The sequence below is a fragment of the Panulirus ornatus genome, chromosome 11 (assembly GCF_036320965.1).
Source record: "Panulirus ornatus isolate Po-2019 chromosome 11, ASM3632096v1, whole genome shotgun sequence".
Classification (NCBI taxonomy): Eukaryota; Metazoa; Arthropoda; class Malacostraca; order Decapoda; family Palinuridae; genus Panulirus; species Panulirus ornatus.
The window spans coordinates 17,696,202-17,720,428 of record NC_092234.1 but is presented as its reverse complement, the minus strand read 5'-3'; the positions used below and the strand labels follow the sequence as shown (position 1 = coordinate 17,720,428).

At 42.6% G+C, this 24,227-nt stretch overlaps 1 protein-coding gene across 5 annotated transcripts in view; it reads right to left on the bottom strand.

Moving 5' to 3' along the window:
• LOC139751345 (insulin-like peptide 7) overlaps nucleotides 1-24,227 on the bottom strand; it is a 77,623-nt gene that overhangs the window by 20,453 nt on the left and 32,943 nt on the right. For 4 of the 5 annotated variants that reach the window (XM_071666700.1, XM_071666702.1, XM_071666701.1 and 1 more), the window contains exon 3: nucleotides 10,703-10,887. In XM_071666700.1, the coding sequence (XP_071522801.1) occupies nucleotides 10,703-10,887 (185 nt within the window). The remainder of the gene's footprint in view (nucleotides 1-10,702; nucleotides 10,888-24,227) is intronic. The other variant, XM_071666704.1, reaches the window with a different exon arrangement.

The window sequence follows — 24,227 nt, the reverse complement described above, 5'->3', positions numbered from 1 at the left end:
CGAGGATGTAAGGCATGTGTATGAGTAGGAAGAGAGGAAAGTTATTGAGTCTCAGTGAATGTCAGTTTGTCGCAGGGGTGTGTGATGTCTCCATGGTTGTTTAATTTGTTTAAGGATGGGGTTGTTAGGGAGGTGAATATGAGAGTTTTGGAGAGAGGGGCAAGTATGCAGTCTGTTGTGGATGCGAGGGCTTGGGAAATGAGTCAGTTGTTGTTCGGGGCCTGAACATATAGGAGGGTGAAAGGCATGCAAGGAATAGAGTGAATTGGAACGATGTGGTATAACGGTTTCGATGTGCTGTCAATGGATTGAACCAGGGCATGTGAAGCATCTGGGGTAAATCATGGAAAGTTTTGTGGGGACTGGATGTGGAAAGGGAGCTGTGGTTTTGGTGCATTACACATGACAACTAGGGACTGAGTGTGAACGATTGTGGCCTTTGTTGTCTTTTCCTAGTGCTACCTATTTCACACGCACGCGTGCGGTGCGTTGCCATTTCATGTGTGGTGGGGTGGTGATGGGAATGGATGAAGGCAGCATGCATGAATATGTACATGTGTACATATGTACATGTCTATGTATGTATATGTATGAATACGTTGAAATGTATAGGTATGTATAAGTGCATGTGTGGGCATTTATGTATATACATGTGTATGTGGGTGGGTTGGGCCATTCTCTCACATGTCTGTTTCCTTGCGCTACCTCGCTAATGCGGGAGAAAGTGACAGAGTATAATAAGTAAATATATATATTTTTCATACATATTCGCCATTTCTCGCATTAGCAAGGCATCATGAAGAACAGAGGACTGAGCCTTAGTGGGAAAAACCTCACTTGGTCCCCTTTTCTGTTCCTTCTTTTGGAAAAGTAAAAATGCAGGGAATACATAGGAGGTAGTCTTTCTCCCCTATCCCCAGGAATGATATATATATGTATGTATGAGAAAAAAAATACTTCCCATGTATTCCCGGCATGTCAGTAGGTGACTAAAAGGGGTAGGAGCAGGGGGCTGGAAATCCTCCCCTTCGTAGAGTGGTGATGCTGTTTCCTATGGGGTGGGGTGGTGCCAGGAATGGATGAAGCAAGCAAGTATGAATATGTACAAGTTTATATATGTATATGTATGTGTGTCTGTATGTATATTTATGTGTATATGAGTGGATGTGTCTTTGTTTCCTGGCGCTACCTAGCAAACACTGGAAGTGGCGATCAGGTATAACAGAAAAAATAGATATATATGTGCGTGTGTGTGTGTGTGTGTATTCACCACATGTTGTAGAATGCAGTTAAAGAGAGTAGGCGGAGAGAGGGCTTGACACACACACACACACACACACACACACCCCGTATTTCAGTTTCTAAAATAAGAAACAGAAGAAGGAGTCAAGAGGGGAGTGCTCACCCTCTTTGAAGGCTTAGACTGGGGTGTCTGAATGTGTATGGATGTAACCAAGAGGAGAAGAAAGGAGAGATAGGTAGTATTTTTGAGGAAAGAAACCTGGATGTTCTGGCTCTGAGTAAAACGAAGCTCAAGTGTAAGGGAAAGAATAGTTTGGAAATGTCTTGGGAGTAAATTCAGGGTTGGTGAGAGGACAAGAGCTAAGGATGGAGTAGCACTGCAAAACAAGAATAGAAGAGTGTGATAGAGTGTAAGGAATTAAATTCTACACTGATGTGAGTAAAACTGAAAGTGGATAGGGAGAGATGGGTGATTATTGGTGCTTATGCACCATGCCATGAGAAGAAAGATCATGAGAGATAAGTTTTGGGAGCAGCTGTGTGATTGTGTTAGCAGTTTTGGTGCACAAGACTGGGTGTTAGTGATGGGTGATTTAAATGCGAAGGTGATTAATGTGGCAGTTGAGGGTACACTTGGTTTGCATGGGGTATTCAGAGTTATGGATGGAAATGGTGAAGAATTTGTGGAGTTATTATTAAAATAGACTGGTGTGTAGAGAGATGGTCAACAGGCATTATTAGATTACATATTAATTGATAACAGTGTTAAAGAGAGACTTGTGGATGCGAATATGCTGAGACAGGCAATTGGTGGAACATCTGATCTCTATCTTGTGGATGCAAGGGTGAAGATTTGTAGAGGTTTTCAAAAAAGAGGAAATAATGTTGGGGAGAACAGATCAATGAGAGTAAGTGAGCTTAGAAAGGAGACGTGAGAAGAAATACCAGCAAAGTTTGAGTGCAGAAAAAGGAGAGTAGCTGAAGTGAGGGAGTGAATGAGGAATGGGAGGTATTTAGGGAAGCAGTGATGATATGTGCAAGAGATGCATGTGGCATGCAAAAGGTGGGAGTTGGGCAGATTAGAAAGGTAGTGAGTGCTGGGATGAACAAGTAAAGTTCCTAATGAAAGGGAAAAAGAGAGTGGTACTTACAGGGAAGGAGTGCAAATAATTTGGAGACATAAGAGAAAGTGACAGAAGGTCAAGGGGAAGGTGTACGGGATGAAAAAGAGGGCAAATGAGAGTTGAGGTGAGAGAGTATCATTTAACTTTAGGAAGCACAAAAAGATGTTTTGGAAGAAGGTAAATAAAGTGCAAAAGACAAGAGGTCAAATGGGAACATTGATGATGGGGACAAAAGGGGAAGTGATAACCGGTAGTGATGAAGTGAGGAGGAGATGGAGGATCGTTGAATGTGTTTGATGACAGAGTGGCAGATGTAGGATGTTGTGGTTGGGGTGTTATGTGAAGTGAGAGAGTCATGGAGAGTTGCTTGGTGACTAGAGAGAGGTAGTGAAAGCCTTGCAGAAGAGGAAATGCAGCAAGGCAACTGAAGTGGATGATACTGTAGATGAATTTACTAAGGAAGGAGGTTTCTGTTTTGCTGATTGGTTGATAAGGATATTCAATGTATGTATGGATCATGGTGAAGTGCCTGAAGAATGGCAAAATGAAGGTATAGTGCCACTGTATAAAGGTAGGGGGGATAAACGTGAGTGGTCAAACTACAGAGGCATAAGTTTGTTGAGTATACTTGGAAAGTTGTATGGGAGAGTGCTGAGTGAAAGGGTGATGCCATGTACAGAGCATCAGACTGGGGAGGAGCAGTGCGGTTTTAGAAACGGTAGAGGATGCATGGATCAGGTGTTTGCTTTGAAGAATGTCTATGAAAAGTACTTAGAAAGACAGATGGATTTGTATGTAGCATTTATGGACCTGGAGAAGGCATATGACAGGGTTAATATAGATGCTTTGTAGAAGGTGTTAAGAATATGTGGTGTGGAAGGGAAGCTGCTAAAAGTGTAAGGCACGTGTACAAATAGGAAGAGAGGAAAGTGAATGGTTCCCAGTGAAGGTCTGCAGGAGGGGTGTGTAATATCACCATGGTTGTTTAAAATGTTTATGGATGGGATGGTGAGAGAGGTAAATGCAAAGGGTCTTGGAGAGAGGAGTGAGTATGCAGCTTATTGGGGATGAGAGGGCCTGGGAAGTGAGTCAGTTGTTATTTGCCTATGATACAGCACTGGTGGCTGATTTGAATGAGAAACTGCAGAAGTTGGTGACTAAGTTTGGAAAAGTATGGGAAAGGGGAAAGTTGAGAGTGAATGTGAATAAAAGCAAGGTTATTAGGTTTAGCAGGGTTGAGGGATAGGTTAGTTGGGATGTAAGTCTGAATGGAGAAATTTTGGAAGTGAAGTGTTTTAGATATGTGGGAGTAGACCTGATGGCGAATGGAACCTTTCCTCACTCATTGTCTCCGTATGTCCAAACCATTTCAAAACACCCTCTTCTGCTCTCTCAACCACACTCCTTTTATTACCACACATCTCTCTTACCCTTTCATTACTTACTCGATCAAACCACCTCACACCACATATTGTCCTCAAACATTTCATATCCAACACATCCACCCTCCTCTGCACAATCCTATCTATAGCCCTTGTCTCACATCCATATAATATTGTTAAAACTACTAATTCCTCAAACACCCATTTTTGATCTCCGAGATAACATTTTCTCTTTCCACACATTCTTCATCGCTCCCCAGAACCTTAACTTCCTCCCCCACCCTATGACTTTACATATATCGATTAAGTAATGAAAGGGTAAGAGAGATGTGGTAATAAAAAGGGTGTGGTTGAGAGAGCAGAAGAGGGTGTGTTGAAGTAGTTTGGTACATATGGAGAGAATGAGTGAGAAGAGACTGACAAAGAGGATATATGTGTCTCAGTGGTTGAGGGAACAAGGAGAAGCAGGAGACCAAATTGGAGGAGGAAGGACGGAGTGAAAAAGATTTTGAGCAGTCAGGGCCTGAACATACAGGAGGGTGAGAGGCATGCAAGGAATAGAGAAACGATGTGGTATAATGGGGTTGATGTGCTGTCAGTGGACCAAACTAGGCCATGTGAAGCGTCTGGGTTAAACCATGGAAAGGTCTGTGGGTCCTGGATGTGGATACGGAGCTGTGGTTTCAGTGCATTATACATGATAACTAGATGCTGAGTGTGAATAAAGGTGGCCTTTTTTTGTCTGTTTTCCTGGTGCTTCCTTGCTGAAGCAGGGGGTGGTGATGCTGTTTCCTTTGGGGCAGGGTAGTGCCAGGAATGGATGAAGGAGAGCAAGTATGAATATGTACATTTGTATATATTTGTATATATGAATATATATATTTTTATTTTGCTTTGTCGCTGTCTCCCGCGTTTGCGAGGTAGCGCAAGGAAACAGACGAAAGAAATGGCCCAACCCACCCCCATACACAATGTATACACACACACACACGTCCACACACGCAAATATACATACCTATACATCTCAATGTACACATATATGTACATACACAGACACATACATATATACCCATGCACACAATCCACACTGTCTGCCCCCATTCACTCCCATCGCCACCTCGCCACACATGGAATACCATCCCCCTCCCCCCTCATGTGTGCGAGGTAACACTAGGAAAAGACAACAAAGGCCCCATTCGTTCACACTCAGTCTCTAGCTGTCCACGCAATAATGCCCGAAACCACAGCTCCCTTTCCACATCCAGGCCCCACAGAACTTTCCATGGTTTACCCCAGACGCTTCACATGCCCTGATTCAATCCACTGACAGCATGTCAACCCCGGTATACCACATCGATCCAATTCACTCTATTCCTTGCCCTCCTTTCACCCTCCTGCATGTTCAGGCCCCAATCACAAAATCTTTTTCGCTCCATCTTTCCACCTCCAATTTGGTCTCCCACTTCTCCTCGTTCCCTCCACCTCCGACACATATATCCTCTTGGTCAATCTATTCTCACTCATTCTCTCCATATGCCCAAACCATTTCAAAACACCCTCTTCTGCTCTCTCAACCACACTCTTTTTATTTCCACACATCTCTCTTACCCTTACATTACTTACTAGATCAAACCACCTCACACCACACATTGTCCTCAAACATCTCATTTCCAGCACATCCACCCTCCTGCGCACAACTCTATCCATAGCCCATGCCTCGCAACCATACAACATTGTTGGAACCACTATTCCTTCAAACATACCCATTTTTGCTTTCCGAGATAATGTTCTCGACTTCCACACATTCTTCAAGGCTCCCAGGATTTTCGCCCCCTCCCCCACCCTATGATTCACTTCCGCTACCATGGTTCCATCCGCTGCCAGATCCACTCCCAGATATCTAAAACACTTTACTTCCTCCAGTTTTTCTCCACTCAAACTTACCTCCCAATTGACTTGACCCTCAACCCTACTGTACCTAATAACCTTGCTCTTATTCACATTTACTCTTGACTTTCTTCTTTCACACACTTTACCAAACTCAGTCACCAGCTTCTGCAGTTTCTCACATGAATCAGCCACCAGCGCTGTATCATCCGCGAACAACAACTGACTCACTTCCCAAGCTCTCTCATCCACAACAGACTTCATACTTGCCCCTCTTTCCAAAACTCTTGCATTCACCTCCCTAACAGCCCCATCCATAAACAAATTAAACAACCATGGAGACATCACACACCCCTGCCGCAAACCTACATTCACTGAGAACCAATCACTTTCCTCTCTTCCTACACGTACACATGCCTTACATCCTCGATAAAAACTTTTCACTGCTTCTAACAACTTGCCTCCCACACCATATATTCTTAATACCTTCCACAGAGCATCTCTATCAACTCTATCATATGCCTTCTCCAGATCCATAAATGCTACATACAAATCCATTTGCTTTTCTAAGTATTTCTCACATACATTCTTCAAAGCAAACACCTGATCCACACATCCTCTACCACTTCTGAAACCACACTGCTCTTCCCCAATCTGATGCTCTGTACATGTCTTCACCCTCTCAATCAATACCCTCCCATATAATTTACCAGGAATACTCAACAAACTTATACCTCTGTAATTTGAGCACTCACTCTTATCCCCTTTGCCTTTGTACAATGGCACTATGCACGCATTCTGCCAATCCTCAGGCACCTCACCATGAGTCATACATACATTAAATAACCTTACCAACCAGTCAACAATACAGTCACCCCCTTTTTTAATAAATTCCACTGCAATACCATCCAAACCTGCTGCCTTGCCGGCTTTCATCTTCCGCAAAACTTTTACTACCTCTTATCTGTTTACCAAATCATTTTCCCTAACCCTCTCACTTTCACACCACCTTGACCAAAACACCCTATATCTGCCACTCTATCATCAAACACATTCAACAAACCTTCAAAATACTCACTCCATCTCCTTCTCACATCACCACTACTTGTTATCACCTCCCCATTTGTGCCCTTCACTGTAGTTCCCATTTGCTCCCTTGTCTTACGCACTTTATTTACCTCCTTCCAGAACATCTTTTTATTCTCCCTAAAATTTAATGATACTCTCTCACCCCAGCTCTCATTTGCCCTCTTTTTCACCTCTTGCACCTTTCTCTTGACCTCCTGTCTCTTTCTTTTATACATCTCCCACTCAATTGCATTTTTTCCCTGCAAAAATCGTCCAAATGCCTCTCTCTTCTCTTTCACTAATAATCTTACTTCTTCATCCCACCACTCACTACCCTTTCTAATCAACCCACCTCCCACTCTTCTCATGCCACAAGCATCTTTTGCGCAATCCATCACTGATTCCCTAAATACATCCCATTCCTCCCCCACTCCCCTTACTTCCCTTGTTCTCACCTTTTTCCATTCTGTACTCAGTCTCTCCTGGTACTTCCTCACACAAGTCTCCTTCCCAAGCTCACTTACTCTCACCACCCTCTTCACCCCAACATTCACTCTTCTGAAAACCCATACAAATCTTCACCTTAACCTCCACAAGATAATGATCAGACATCCCTCCAGTTGCACCTCTCAGCACATTAACATCCAAAAGTCTCTCTTTCGCGCGCCTGTCAATTAACACGTAATCCAATAACGCTCTCTGGCCATCTCTCCTACTTACATACGTATACTTATGTATATCTCGCTTTTTTAACCAGGTATTCCCAGTCACCAGTCCTTTTTCAGCACATAAATCTACAAGCTCTTCACCATTTCCATTCACAACACTGAACACCCCATGTATACCAATTATTCCCTCAACTGCCATATATATATATATGCAGAAGCTGGTGACTGAGTTTGGTAAAGTGTGTGGAAGAAGAAAGTTAAGAGTAAATGTGAATAAGAGCAAGGTTATTAGGTACAGTAGGGTTGAGGGTCAAGTCAATTGGGAGGTGAGTTTGAATGGAGAAAAACTGGAGGAAGTGAAGTGTTTTAGATATCTGGGAGTGGATCTGGCAGCGGATGGAACCATGGAAGCGGAAGTGGATCATAGGGTGGGGGAGGGGGCGAAAATTCTGGGGGCCTTGAAGAATGTGTGGAAGTCGAGAACATTATCTCGGAAAGCAAAAATGGGTATGTTTGAAGGAATAGTGGTTCCAACAATGTTGTATGGTTGCGAGGCGTGGGCTATGGATAGAGTTGTGCGCAGGAGGATGGATGTGCTGGAAATGAGATGTTTGAGGACAATGTGTGGTGTGAGGTGGTTTGATCGAGTGAGTAACGTAAGGGTAAGAGAGATGTGTGGAAATAAAAAGAGCGTGGTTGAGAGAGCAGAAGAGGGTGTTTTGAAGTGGTTTGGGCACATGGAGAGGATGAGTGAGGAAAGATTGACCAAGAGGATATATGTGTCGGAGGTGGAGGGAACAAGGAGAAGAGGGAGACCAAACTGGAGGTGGAAAGATGGAGTGAAAAAGATTTTGTGTGATCGGGGCCTGAACATGCAGGAGGGTGAAAGGAGGGCAAGGAATAGAGTGAATTGGAGCGATGTGGTATACCGGGGCTGACGTGCTGTCAGTGGATTGAATCAAGGCATGTGAAGCGTCTGGGGTAAACCATGGAAAGCTGTGTAGGTATGTATATTTGCGTGTGTGGACGTATGTATATACATGTGTATGGGGTGGGTTGGGCCATTTCTTTCGTCTGTTTCCTTGCGCTACCTCGCAAACGCGGGAGACAGTGACAAAGTATAAAAAAAAAAAAAAATATATATATATATATATATATATATATATATATATATATATATATATATATATATATATATATATCCAGGCACCATGGAAAGTTCTGTGGGGCCTGGATGTGGAAAGGGAGCTGTGGTTTAGGGCATTATTGCATGACAGCTAGAGACTGAGTGTGAACGAATGGGGCCTTTGTTGTCTTTTCCTAGCGCTACCTCGCACACATGAGGGGGGAGGGGGATGTTACTCCATGTGTGGCGAGGTGGCAATGGGAATGAATAAAGGCAGACAGTGTGAATTGTGTGCATGTGTATATATGTATATGTCTGTGTGTGTATATATATATGTGTACATTGCACTGTCAGTGCACTGTCAGTGCTGTCAGTGGATGGAATCAAGGCATGTGAAGCGTCTGGGGTAAACCATGGAAAGCTGTGTAGGTGTGTATATTTGCGTGTGTGGACGTATGTATATACATGTGTATGGGGGTGGGTTGGGCCATTTCTTTCGTCTGTTTCCTTGCGCTACCTCGCAAACGCGGGAGACAGCGACAAAGTATAATAATAAAAATAATTGAGATGTATGGGTATGTATATTTGCGTGTGGGGACGTGTATGTATATACATGTGTATGGAGGTGGGTTGGGCCATTTCTTTCGTCTGTTTCCTTGCGTTACCTTGCAAATGCGGGAGACAGCGTCAAAGCAAAATAAATAAAATATATATCCTTGAGGTAGGGGAGAAAGAATTCTACTTCCGTACTCCTTGCTTGTTGTAGAAGGTGAAGGAAGGGAGTGGAGGCTGGAAATCCTCCCCTCATTTTTTTTTTTCCCAAAAAAGAAACAGAGAAGGGGGGGGGGATCTGAGGATTTTCCCTCTAAAGCTCAACCCTGTGTTCTTAAAGCTACCTCAATAATGCAGGAAATGGCGAATGTGTATGGAGAAAAAAAATTCCATACATATTTGCCATTTCCCACATTAGCGGGGTAGTGTTAAGAACAGAGGACTGAGCCTTAGAGGGAATATCCTCACATGACCCTCTTCTGTTCCTTCTTTTGGAAAATTAAAAATGGGAGGGGAGGATTTCCAGCCTCCTGCTCACTCCCCTTTTAGTTGCCCTCTACATCACGCAGGGAATACATGGAAAGTTTTCTTTCTCCCCTATCCCCTGGGATTATACATATACATAAAGTGTAGTGATGTTTTGTGTACATCTACATGCTGAAAGTGCTGGGCAATTGTGTCAAAGGTGCAGTGTCTTCTATATCATACCTTTATGTATACCTATATCTGTCCTGGGGCAATTACAAATAAGTTATATGGAAAGAAATTTACTGTATATGTAATTACCAATTTACACTGTAGAGGAAGGGAGTTTTGTACTCTTGGGGCTTCATCTCTTGAACTTCCTTTGCTGCCATACAACTATATAAACTTTTGTATGCCTTCTACATCTATAATTTCATCATTCAGTTTATTTCATTCATCCACCAATCTCATAATAAAAAAGTATTTCTTTACTTCTTTTCTATGTTTCTGGCTTAATTTTATGTTATGGTCTCTGCTGTTCTACCTTTGCATCTTTAAAAGAACTCTTCACTGTTGGGTTGGCATCATCAAACTAGTTTAAAAACTTAATGATTGTGATTAAGTCACTCCATACTCTTCTCTCTTCCATAGCTGACAATGTTAAGGTCTCTAGCTTAGGGGTTATTACTATATGTGATTACTATTTGTCTTATGGGGTGAGAGTTTTACACTTGTGCTGCCCCATCTATGTACCTTATACATGTATCCTGTCTTTACTGTACTGTGTACACACTCACTCACACACACACACACAAAACCTAAGTTATGTACCCATTTACTGACCCGCCCTGTAGGGGGTGATGAACAGCTGGAATAGATGTGGGCCACCTGCTGCACCCAGGATTTGAAACCAGGGCAGGCCCATGCATGAATCATACCAATACATCACAACATCCTGTGTACAAACATCATTTCAAACACATCATCATGAACATAGTACAACCATTTTTTTTCATGCATATTCACCATTTCCCACGTTAGCGAGGTAGCATTAAGAACAGAGGAATGAGCCTTAGATGGAATATCCTCACTTGGCCCCCTTCTTTGTTCCTACCAAATTATCAATAGTAAAAGTAGGCAGGAAAGACAATAATATACTTAAATAAAGAGGCTTCAATAGTGACTGACCATGAAATTCGAGAAAGATGTCAGTGTTATGCTTGGTATGGGACCAGCGGCGGGAGCGGGATGGTAATAGGGGGGACCTGCGGTACACATCCTTACCACAGATGGCATCAAGGTTGTGCCGCAGGCGGGATCGACATAACATCAAGCGCTCTTCCGTCCAAAGTTCTCGCCACTCCTTCTCAGTCCTACAAGAAGCCGAGCATTACCATCTACATCCTGCACAATGACAGACTGTCTAGCAGCCAAGCTCACTGATCTTATGTGAACACACAAATCATTGGTTGTTTCCTGCATGCATGATGTGAGTTAATTAGTACTTCCTTCAGGCAACTGTAAAGTACTACTTATATCCATCATAAAGATTTATTTGATTTATATTTATTATACTTTGTCGCTGTATAATACTGAATATGCTACAATAATCATTACCAGAACACATGGCTACTCCAGTCCTGTTCAATGAGAGGGCTCAGTAAATACAAGAGGTTAGGTCAGAATATATCACACTGTTTAATGTCATCTTTTACCTCTGCTTCACAGCCTAGCCAACTTTCTCAAGTTATTGTAAGACTGTTAGGTAATGGAAAGTTGTCTTCTCTGATTGGTAGTTGAATTTTGAAATACTAATTAAGACTTTATTATAAAAACAATTGTTCAAATCAAAAATTAAGAGCACAAGAAAGTAAACTACCAATTCAGCCATGCATCAAAAGTAGCTATGGCTCCTGAATGTTTTTTTTATTACTAGTGTAGTGTTTTGATAACAGTATAGATACAATAAGAGTTGGGGAGTAAGATTTAGAGAAAGAAATTTTATCAAATGATATAAACTAAGCCAACAGAAGTGATGATTATAGATGTTAGGGAAACGGTGAAGTTATTTTATGTAAAAGTAGAAAACATGAAAAAAAAGGGAACCTACAAAAACTCACCTAACTTCCCCAAGTAGCTAAGATGTATAGAAATGTGCCATTATTAAACTGGCATGCTGCAGGGGGTTGCATGGAAAGCTGCTTGTGGGAAGGATGGGTGGTGACATAAGTGGCCACATTATCTGTTATCTATTTGGCACTCATCGGCAGATAGCGTGATAGTCATGGGTGTGATTGTACGTTTTGACTAGAATAATGAATATTTTGATAAACAATGACTGATGGGAACCTCTGGGAGGTTAGGTAAGGTTTTATCATACATTCTGTTGAATTTTATGTGTTTCATGTACTTTACCCCTACCACATGTTTCAAGTACTTGGCCATTATCATCGTAGCATAGTCAGTAATATAGTAAATAATATTGCAAAAAAACTATAATGCTCAACTCATGAATTTCTCTTAAATGCTACAATGGTGCTGAAGAAAAACTATGTTATGTCCAGAGCTAGCTTAAAGGTGTGGCTTAATTGCTAATTTACCCATAAAAGGAAAATACACACATATATATATTGGAAAGGGTCACAATTTTGCACGTGATCAAGATATTCCTATGAGTCCATGGGGAAAATGAAACAAGATAAGTTCCCAAGTGCACTTTCGTGTAATAATCACATCATCAGGGGAGACACAAGAAATATAAGTCAGTTTACCAAATGGCATCCTAGCTTTGTCTCTTCATTATATATCTACTGACTGGGTATAGGGGAGAAAGAATATATCCCATGCATTCCTCACGTGTCGTAGATGGCAACTAAAGGGACTGGAAACCCTCCCTCCTTGTACTTTAACTTTCTAAAGGGAATCACACGGGGAGTGTTCATCCTCCTCGAAGGCTCAGATTGGGGTGTCTAAATGCGTGTGGATGTAACCAAGATGAGAAAAAAGGAGAGATAGGTAGTATGTTTGAGGATAGGAACCTGGATGTTTTGGCTCTGAGTGAAATGAAGCTCAAGGTTAAAGGGGAAGAGTGGCTTGGGAATGTCTTGGGGGTAAAGTCAGGGGTTAGTGAGAGGACAAGAGCAAGGGAAGGAGTAGCACTACTCCTGAAACAGGAGTGGTGGGAGTATGTGATAGAGTGTAAGAAAGTAAACTCTACATTGATATGGGTAAAACTGAAAGTGGATGAAGAGAGAGGGGTGGTTATTGGTGCATATGCACCTAGGCATGAGAAGAAAGATCATGAGAGGCAAGTGTTTTGGGAGCAGCTGAGTGAGTGTGTTAGTAATTTTGATGCACAAGACCGGGTTATAGTGATGGGTGATTTGAATGAAAAGGTGAGTAATGTGGCAGTTGAGGGAATAATTGGTGAACATTGGGTTTACAGTGTTGTAAATGGAAATGGTGAAGAGCTTGTAGATTTATGTGCTGAAAAAGGACTGGTGATTGGGAATACCTGGTTTAAAAAGCGAGATATACATAAGTATACATATGTAAGTAGGAGAGATGGCCAGAGAGCATTATTGGATTATGTGTTAATTGATAGGCGTGCGAAAGAGACTTTTGGATGTTGAAGTGCTGAGAGGTGCAAGTGGAGGGATGTCTGATCATTATCTTGTGGAAGTGAAGGTGAAGATTTGCAGAGGTTTTCAGAAAAGAAGAGAGAATGGTGAGGTGAAAAGAGTGGTGAGAGTAAGTGAGCTTGGGAAGGAGACTTGTGTGAGGAACTATCAGAGAGACTGAGTACAGAATGGAAAAAGGTGAGAACAAAGGGCGTAAGGGGAGTGGGGGAGGAATGGGATGTATTTAGGAGAGCAGTGATGGCTTGCGCAAAAGATGCTTGTGGCATGAGAAGCGTGGGAGGTGGGCAGATTAGAAAGGGTAGTGAGTTGTGGGATGAAGAAGTAAGATTATTAGTGAAAGAGAAGAGAGAGGCATTTGGACGATTTTTGCAGGGAAATAATGCAAATGAGTGGGAGATGTATAAAAGAAAGAGCAAGGAGGTCAAGAGAAAGGTGCAAGAGGTGAAAAATAGGGCAAATGAGAGTTGGGGTGAGAGAGTATCATTAAATTTTAAGGAGAATAAAAAGATGCTCTAGAGGGAGGTAAATAAAGTGCGTAAGACAAGGGAATCAATGGGAACTTCAGTGAAGGGGACTAATGGAGAGGTGATAACAGGTGGTGGTGATGTGAGGAGATGGAGTGAGTATTTTGAAGGTTTGTTGAATGTGTTTGATGATGGAGTGGCAGATATAGGGTGTTTTGGTCAAAGTGGCGTGCAGAGTGAGAGGGTTAGGGAAAATGATTTGGTAAGCAGAGAAGAGGTAGTAAAAGTTTTGCGGAAGATGAAAGCCGGCAAGGCAGCGGATTTCGATGGTATTGCAGTGGAATTTATTAAAAAAGGGGGTGACTGTATTATTGACTGGTTAGTAAGGTTATTTAATGTATGTATGACTCATGGTGAGGTGCCTGAGGATTGGCTGAATGCATGCATAGTGCCATTGTACAAAGGCAAAGGGGATAAAAGTGAGTGCTCAAATTACAGAGGTATAAGTTTGTTGAGTATTCCTGGTAAATTATATGGGAGGGTATTGATTGAGAGGGTGAAGGCATATACAGAGCATCAGATTGGGGAAGAGCAGTGTGGTTTCAGAAGTGGTAGAGGATGTGTAGATCAGGTGTTTGCTTTGAAAAATATATGTGAGAAATACTTAGAAAAGCAAATGGATTTCTATGTAGCATTTATGGATCTGGAAAAGGCATCTTTGATAGAGGTAATAGAGATGCTCTGTGGAAGGTATTAAGAATATATGGTGTGGGAGGCAAGTTGTTAGAAGCAGTGAAAAGTTTTTATCAAGGATGTAAGGCATGTCTGCGTGTAGGAAGAGAGGAAAGTGATTGGTTCTCAGTGAATGTAGGTTTGTGGCAGGGGTATGTGATGTCTCCATGGTTGTTTAATTTGTTTATGGATGGGGTTGTTAGGGCTATGAATGCAAGAGTTTTGGAAAAGGGGGCAAGTATGCATTCTGTTGTGGATGAGAGAGCTTGGGAAGTGAGTCAGTTGTTGTTCGCTGATGATACAGCGCTGGTGGCTGATTCGTGTGAGAAACTGCAGAAGCTAGTGACTGAGTTTGGTAAAAAGTGTGAAAGAAGAAAGCCGAGAGTAAATGTGAATAAGAGCAAGGTTTTTAGGTACAGTAGGGTTGAGGGACAAGTCAACTGGGAGGTAAGATTGAATGGAGAAAAACTGGAGGAAATGAAGTGTTTTAGATATCTGGGAATGGATTTGGCAGTGGATGGATCCATGGAAATGGAAGTGAATCATAGGGTGGGGGAGGGGGCGAAAGTTCTGGGAGTGTTGAAAAATGTGTGGAAGTCGAGAACATTATCTTGGAAAGCAAAAATGTGTATGTTTGAAGGAATAGTGGTTCCAACAATGTTATATGGTTGCGAGGCATGGGCTATGAATAGAGTTGTGCAGAGGAGGGTGTATGTGCTGGAAATGAGATGTTTAAGGACAATATGTGGTGAGGTGGTTTGATCGAGTAAGTAATAATAGGGTAAGAGAGATGTGTGGTAATAAAAAGAGCGTGGCTGAGAGAGCAGAAGAGGGTGTTTTGAAATGGTTTGGTCACATGGAGAGAATGAGTGAGGAAAGACTGACCAACAGGATATACGTGTCAGAGGTGGAGGGAACGAGGAGAAGTGGGAGACCAAATTGAAGGTGGAAAGATGGAGTGAAAAAGATTTTAAGTGATCGGGGCCTGAACATACAGGAGGGTGAAAGGCGTGCAAGGAACAGAGTGAACTGGAACGATGTGGTATACCGGGGCAGACGTGCTGTCAATGGATTGAACCAGGACATGTGAAGCGTCTAGGGTAAACCATAGAAAGTTCTGTGTGGCCTGGATGTGTTAAGGGAGCTGCGGTTTCGGTGCATTATTACATGACAGCTAGAGACTGAGTGTGAACGAAAGTGGCCTTTCTTGTCTTTTCCTAGCGTTACCTCGCGCACAGTTGGGGGACGGTGTTGTTATTTCATGTGTGGCAGGGTGGCGATGGGAATGAATAAAGGCAGACAGTATGAATTATGTACATGTGTATATATGTCTATATCTGTGTGTGTATATATATGTATACGTTGAGATGTATAGGTATGTATATTTGCGTGTGTGGACATGCATGTATATACATGAGTACGTGGGTGGGATGGGCCATTCTTTTGTCTGTTTCCTTGCACTACCTTGCTAACGCGGGGGACAGCGACAAAGCAAAATAAAAATAAGTATATATATATATATATATATTACGCACTTTATTTACCTCCTTCCAGAACATCTTTTTATTCTCCCTAAAATTTAATGATACTCTCTCACCCCAACTCTCATTTGCCCTTTTTTTCACCTCTTGCACCTTTCTCTTGACCTCCTGTCTCTTTCTTTTATACATCTCCCACTCAATTGCATTTTTTCCCTGCAAAAATCGTCCAAATGCCTCTGTCTTCTCTTTCACTAATACTCTTACTTCTTCATCCCACCACTCACTACCCTTTCTAATCAACCCACCTCCCACTCTTCTCATGCCACAAGCATCTTTTGCGCAATCCATCACTGATTCCCTAAATACATCCCATTCCTCCCCCACTCCCCTTACTTCCATTGTTCTCACCTTTTTCCATTCTGTACTCAGTCTCTCCTGGTACTTCCTCACACAAGTCTCCTTCCCAAGCTCACTTACTCTCACCACCCTCTTCACCCCAACATTCACTCTTCTTTTCTGAAAACCCATACAAATCTTCACCTTAGCCTCCACAAGATAATGATCAGACATCCCTCCAGTTGCACCTCTCAGCACATTAACATCCAAAAGTCTCTCTTTCGCGCGCCTGTCAATTAACACGTAATCCAATAACACTCTCTGGCCATCTCTCCTACTTACATAAGTATACTTATGTATATCTCGCTTTTTAAACCAGGTATTCCCAATCATCAGTCCTTTTTCAGTACATAAATCTACAAGCTCTTCACCATTTCCATTTACAACACTGAACACCCCATGTATACCAATTATTCCCTCAACTGCCACATTACTCACCTTTGCATTCAAATCACCCATCACTATAACCCGGTCTCGTGCATCAAAACCACTAACACACTCATTCAGCTGCTCCCAAAACACTTGCCTCTTATGATCTTTCTTCTCATGCCCAGGTGCATATGCACCAATAATCACCCATCTCTCTCCATCAACTTTCAGTAAGACAAGGGAGCAAATGGGAACTTCAGTGAAGGGCGCAAATGGGGAGGTGATAACAAGTAGTGGTGATGTGAGAAGGAGATGGAGTGAGTATTTTGAAGGTTTGTTGAATGTGTTTGATGATAGAGTGGCAGATATAGGGTGTTTTGGTCGAGGTGGTGTGCAAAGTGAGAGGGTTAGGGAAAATGATTTGGTAAACAGAGAAGAGGTAGTAAAAGCTTTGCGGAAGATGAAAGCCGGCAAGGCAGCAGGTTTGGATGGTATTGCAGTGGAATTTATTAAAAAAGGGGGTGACTGTATTGTTGACTGGTTGGTAAGATTATTTAATGTATGTATGACTCATGGTGAGGTGCCTGAGGATTGGCGGAATGCGTGCATAGTGCCATTGTACAAAGGCAAAGGGGATAAGAGTGAGTGCTCAAATTACAGAGGTATAAGTTTGTTGAGTATTCCTGGTAAATTATATGGGAGGATATTGATTGAGAGGGTGAAGGCATGTACAGAGCATCAGATTGGGGAAGAGCAGTGTGGTTTCAGAAGTGGTAGAGGATGTGTGGATCAGGTGTTTGTTTTGAAGAATGTATGTGAGAAATACTTAGAAAAGCAAATGGATTTGTATGTAGCATTTATGGATCTGGAGAAGGCATATGATAGAGTTGATAGAGATGCTCTGTGGAAGGTATTGAGAATATATGGTGTGGGAGGCAAGTTGTTAGAAGCAGTGAAAAGTTTTTATCGAGGATGTAAGGCATGTGTACGTGTAGGAAGAGAGGAAAGTGATTGGTTCTCAGTGAATGTAGGTTTGCGGCAGGGGTGTGTGATGTCTCCATGGTTGTTTAATTCGTTTATGGATGGGGTTGTTAGGGAGGTGAATGCAAGAGTTTTGGAAAGAGGGGCAAGTATGAAGTCTGTTGGGGATGAGAGAGCTTGGGAAGTGAGTCAGTTGTTGTTCGCTGATGATACAGCGCTGGTGGCTGATTCATGTGAGAAACTGCAGAAGCTGGTGACTGAGTTTGGTAAAGTGTGTGAAAGAAGAAAGTTAAGAGTAAATGTGAATAAGAGCAAGGTTATTAGGTACAGTAGGGTTGAGGGTCAAGTCAATTGGGAGGTGAGTTTGAATGGAGAAAAACTGGAGGAAGTGAAGTGTTTTAGATATCTGGGAGTGGATCTGGCAGCGGATGGAACCATGGAAGCGGAAGTGGATCATAGGGTGGGGGAGGGGGCGAAAATTCTGGGAGCCTTGAAGAATGTGTGGAAGTCGAGAACATTATCTCGGAAAGCAAAAATGGGTATGTTTGAAGGAATAGTGGTTCCAACAATGTTGTATGGTTGCGAGGCGTGGGCTATGATAGAGTTGTGCGCAGGAGGATGGATGTGCTGGAAATGAGATGTTTGAGGACAATGTGTGGTGTGAGGTGGTTTGATCGAGTAAGTAACGTAAGGGTAAGAGAGATGTGTGGAAATAAAAAGAGCGTGGTTGAGAGAGCAGAAGAGGGTGTTTTGAAATGGTTTGGGCACATGGAGAGAATGAGTGAGGAAAGATTGACCAAGAGGATATATGTGTCGGAGGTGGAGGGAACGAGGAGAAGAGGGAGACCAAATTGGAGGTGGAAAGATGGAGTGAAAAATATTTTGTGTGATCGGGGCCTGAACATGCAGGAGGGTGAAAGGAGGGCAAGGAATAGAGTGAATTGGAGCGATGTGGTATACAGGGGTTGACGTGCTGTCAGTGGATTGAATCAAGGCATGTGAAGCGTCCGGGGTAAACCATGGAAAGCTGTGTAGGTATGTATATTGCGTGTGTGGAGGTGTGTATGTACATGTGTATGGGGGGGTTGGGCCATTTCTTTCGTCTGTTTCCTTGCGCTACCTCGCAAACGCGGGAGACAGCGACAAAGTAAAAAAAAAAAAAAAAAAAAAAATATATATATATATATATATTTTATTTATTGTACTTTGTCGTTGTCTCCCGTGTCAGTCTGGTAACGCAAGGAAACAGATGAAAGAATGGCCCAACCCACCCACATATACATGTATATACATACACATTCACATACAGACATACACATACCTATACATCCCAACGTATACATATATATATATATATATATATATATATATATACACACACACAGACATATACATACATACACATGTACATAATTCATCCTGTCTGCCCTTATTCATTCCCGTCGCCACCCCGCCACACATGAAATAAAAAACCCCCCTTCCCCCACATGTGCGCGAGGTAGCACTAAGAAAAGACAAGAAAGGCCACATTCGTTCACAATCAGTATCTAGCTGTCATGTATAATGCACCGAAACCACAGCTCCTTTTCCACATCCAGGCCCTACAAAACTTTCCATGATTTACCCCAGATGCTTCACATGCCCTGGTTCAATCCATTGACAGCACGTCAACCCCGGTATACCACATCATTCCAATTCACTCTATTCCTTGCATGCATTTCACCCTCCTGCATGTTCAGGCCCTGATCACTCAAAATCTTTTTAACTCCATCTTTCCACCTCTAATTTGGTCTCCCACTTCTCCTCGTTCCCTCCACCTCTGACACATATTTCCTCTTGGTCAATCTTTCCTCACTCATTTCTCCATGTGACCAAACCATTTCAAAACACCCTCTTCTGCTCTCTCAACCACACTCTTTTTAGTACCACACATCTCTTACCCTATTATTACTAACTCGATCAAACCACCTCACACCACATATTGTCCTCAAACATCTCATTTCCAGCACATCCACTCTCCTGTGCACAACTCTATCTACAGCCCATGCCTCGCAACCATATAACATTGTTGGAACCACTATTCCTTCAAACATACCCATCTTTGCTTTCCAGGATAATGTTCTCAACTTCCACACATTTTTCAATGCTCCCAGAACTTTCGCCCCCCTCTCCCACCCTATGATTCACTTCCGCTTCCATGGTTCCATCCGCTGCCAGATCCATTCCCAGATATCTAAAACACTTTACTTCCTCCAGTTTTTCTCCATTCAAACTTACCTCTCAATTGACTTGTCCCTCAACCCTACTGTACCTAATAACCTTGTTCTTATTCACATTTACTCTCAGCTTTCTTCTTTCACACAATTTACCAAACTCAGTCACCAGCTTCTGCAGTTTCGCACACGAATCAGCCACCAGAGCTGTATCATCAGCGAACAACTGACTCACTTCCCAAGCTCTCTCATCCACAACAGACTGCATACTTGCCCCTCTATCCAAAACTCTTGCATTCACCTCCCTAACAACCCCATCCATAAACAAATTAAACAACCATGGAGAGATCTAGCACCCCTGCTATAAGCCAACATTCACTGGGAACCAATCACTTTCCTCTCTTATTACATGTACACATGCCTTACATCCTCGATAAAAACTTTTCACTGCTTCTAACAACTTTCTTCCCACACCATATATTCTTTATACCTTCCACAGAGCATCTCTATCAACTCCATCATATGCCTTCTCCAGATCCATAAATGCTACATACAAATCCATTTGTTTTTCTATGTATTTCTCATACATTCTTCCAAGCAAACACCTGATACACACATCCTCTACCACTTCTGAAACCACACTGCTCTTCCCCAATCTGATGCTCTGTACATGCCTTCGCCCTCTCGATCAATACCCTCCCATATAATTTACCAGGAATACTCAACAAACTTATACCTCTTTTATTTGAGCACTCACTATTATCCCCTTTCCCTTTGTACAATGGCACTATGCAAGCATTCCGCCAGTCTTCATGCATCTCACCATGAGTCATACATACATTAAATAATCTTACCAACCAGTCAACAATACAGTCACCCCTTTTTTAATAAATTCCACTGCAATACCATCCAAACCCACTGCCTTGCCGGCTTTCATCTTCCACAAAGCTTTTACTACCTCTTCTCTGTTTACCAAATCATTCTCCCTAACCCTCTCACTTTGCACACCACCTCGACCAAAACACCCTATATCTGCCACTCTATTATCAAACACATTCCACAAACCTTCAAAATACTCACTCCATCTCCTTCCCACATCACCACTACTTGTTATCACCTCCCCATCTGCCCCCTTCACTGATGTTCCCCTTTGTTCCCTTGTCTTATGCACTTTATTTTCCTCCTTCCAAAACATCTTTTTTATTCTCCCTAAAATTTAATGATACTCTCTCACCCCAACTCTCATTTGCCCTCCTCTTTTTCACCTCTTGCACCTTTCTCTTGACCTCCTGCCTCTTTCTTTTATATATCTCCCACTCCTTTGCATTATTTCTCTGCAAAAATCATCCAAATGCCTCTCTCTTCTCTCTCACTAACAATCTTAATTCTTCATCCCACCACTCACTGCCCTTTCAAATCTGCCCACCACCCAAGCTTCTCATGCCACAAGCATCTTTTGCACAAGCCATCACTGCTTCCCTACATACATCCCATTTCTCCCCCACTCCCCTTACCTCCTTTGTTCTCACCTTTTTCCATTCTGTCCTCAGTCTCCTGGTACTTCCTCACACAAGTCTCCTTCCCAAGCTCTCTTACTCTCACCACTCTCTTCACCCCAACGTTCTCTCTTCGTTTCTGAGAACCTCTACACATCTTGACCTTCGCATCCACAAGATAATGATCGAAAATCCCTCCAGTTGCACCTCTCAGCACAATAACATCCAAAAGTCTCTCTTTTGCGCGCCTATCAATTAAGACGTAATCCAATAACGCTCTCTGGCCATCTCTCCTACATACATATGTATACTTATGTATATCTCTTTTTAAACCCGGTATTCCCAATTACCAGTCCTTTTTCAGCACAAATCTACAAGCTCTTCACCATTTCCATTTACAGTACTGAACACCCCATGTACACCAATCATTCCCTCAAGTGCCACATTACTCACATTTGCATTCAAATCACTCATCACTATAACCCAGTCTCGTGCATCAAAACCACTAACACACTCACTCAGCTGCTCCCAAAAGACTTGTTTTCATGATCTTTCTTGTCATGCCCAGGTGCATATGCACCAATAATCATCCATCTCTCTCCATCCACTTTCAGTTTTACCCATATCAATCTACAGTTTACTTTCTTACACTCTATCACACACTCCTACCACTCCTGTTTCAGAAGTAGTGCTATTCCTTCCCTTGCTCTAGTCCCCTCACTAACCCCTGACTTAACTCCTAAGACCTCCCCAAAAAGAGGGCAAAAGAGAGTTGGAGTGAGAGAGTATCACAAGGGAATAAATGGGAACATCAGTGAAGGGGGTTAATGGGGAGATGATAACAGGTAGTTGTGATGTGAGAAGGAGATGAAGTGAGTATTTTGAAGGTTTGTTGAATGTGTTTGATGATAGAGTGGCACATATAGGGTGTTTTGGTCGAGGTGGTGTGCAAAGTGAGAGGGTTAGGGAGAATGATTTGGTAAACAGAGAAGAGGTAGTAAAAGCTCTGCGGAAGATGAAAGCCGGCAAGGCAGCAGGTTTGGATGGTATTGCAGTGGAATTTATCAAAAAAGCGGGTGACTGTATTGTTGACTGGTTGGTAAGGTTATTTAATGTATGTATGACTCATGGTGAGGTGCCAGAGGATCGGCAGAATGCCTGCATAGTGCCAATGTACAAAGGCAAAGGGGATAAAAGTGAGTGCTCAAATTACAGAGGTATACGTCTGTTGAGTATTCCTGGGAAATTGTATGGGAGGGTATTGACTGAGAGGGTGAAGGCATGTACAGAGCATCAGACTGGGGAAGAGCAGTGTGGTTTCAGAAGTGGTAGAGGATGTGTGGATCAGGTGTTTGCTTTGAAGAATGTATGTGAGAAATACTTAGAAAAGCAAATGGATTTGCATGTAGCATTTATGGATCTGGAGAAGGCATATGATAGAGTTGACAGAGATGCTCTGTGGATGGTATTAAGAATATATGGTGTGGGAGGCAAGTTGTTAGAAGCAGTGAAAAGTGTTTATTGAGGAAGTAAGGCATGTGTATGTGTAGGAAGAGAGGAAAGTGATTGCTTCTCAGTGAATGTTGGTTTGCGGCAGGGGTGCGTGATGTCTCCATGGTTGTTTAATTTGTTTATGGATGGGGTTGTTATGGAGGTGAATGCAAGAGTTTTGGAAAGAGGGGCAAGTATGCAGTCTGTTGGTGATGAGAGAGCTTGGGAAGTGAATCAGTCATTGTTCACTGCTGATACAGCTCTGGTGGCTGATTCCGGTGAGAAACTGCAGAAGCTGGTGACTGAGTTTGGTGAAGTGTGTGAAAGAAGAAAGCTGAGAGTAAATGTGAATAAGAGCAAGGTTGTTAGGTACAGTAGGGTTGAGGGACAAGTTAATTGGAAGGTAAGTTTGAATGGAGAAAAACTGGAGGAAGTGAAGTGTTTTAGATATCTGGGAGTGGATTTGGCAGCAGTTGGAAACATGGAATTGGAAGTGAATCATAGGGTAGGGAGGGGGCAAAAGTTTTGGGAGCGTTGAAAAATGTGTTGGAAGTCCGAGAACATTATCTCGGAAAGCAAAAATGGGTTGTTTGAAGGAATAGTGGTTCCAACAATGTTGTTTGTTGCGAGGCCCGTGGGCTATGGATTGAGTTGTGCGCAGGAGGATGGATGTGCTGGAAATGAGATGTTTGGTGGGGACAATGTGTGGTTGTGAGGTGGTTTGATCGAGTAAGTACGTAAGGGTAAGTGAGATGTTGTGGAAATAAAAAATGAGCGTGGTTGAGAGAGTCAGAAGAGGTGTTTTGAAATAGTTCAGGCACATGGAGGAGAATGAGTGAGAAAGGATTGACCAAGAGAATTATGTGTCGGATGAGTGTGAGGGAATGAGGATAGAGGGAGACCAAATTGGAGGTGGAAAGATGGAGTGAAAAAGATTTTGAGTGATCGGCCTGAACATGCATGAGGGTGAAAGGCGAGCAACGGAATAGAGTGAATTGGAATGATGTGGTATAACCGGGGGGGGTTTTTTCCCCCCCCGAACGTGCGGTCAATGATTGAACCAGGGCATGTGAACATAGGAAAAAACCATGGAAAGTTTGTGTGTGGCCTTGTACTTTCGGTGCATAATTACATTGACAGTTAAAAGACTGAGTGTGAACGAATGGGAGCCTTTGGTGTCTTTTCTACACTACTAGCACACATGAGGGGGGAGGGGTTGATATTGCCATTGTGGCCGAGGTTGGGCAATGGAACAAATAAAGCAGACATATGAATTATGTACATGTTTATATTAATATGTCATTTTTTCTTTCTTCAAACTATTCGCCATTCCCGCATTAGCGAGGTAGCGTTAAGAACAGGGACTGGCCTTTCGGGAATACCCTCACCTGCCCAATTCACTGTTCCTTCTTTTGCGGGAAAATTAAAAAAAACGAGAGGGGAGATTTC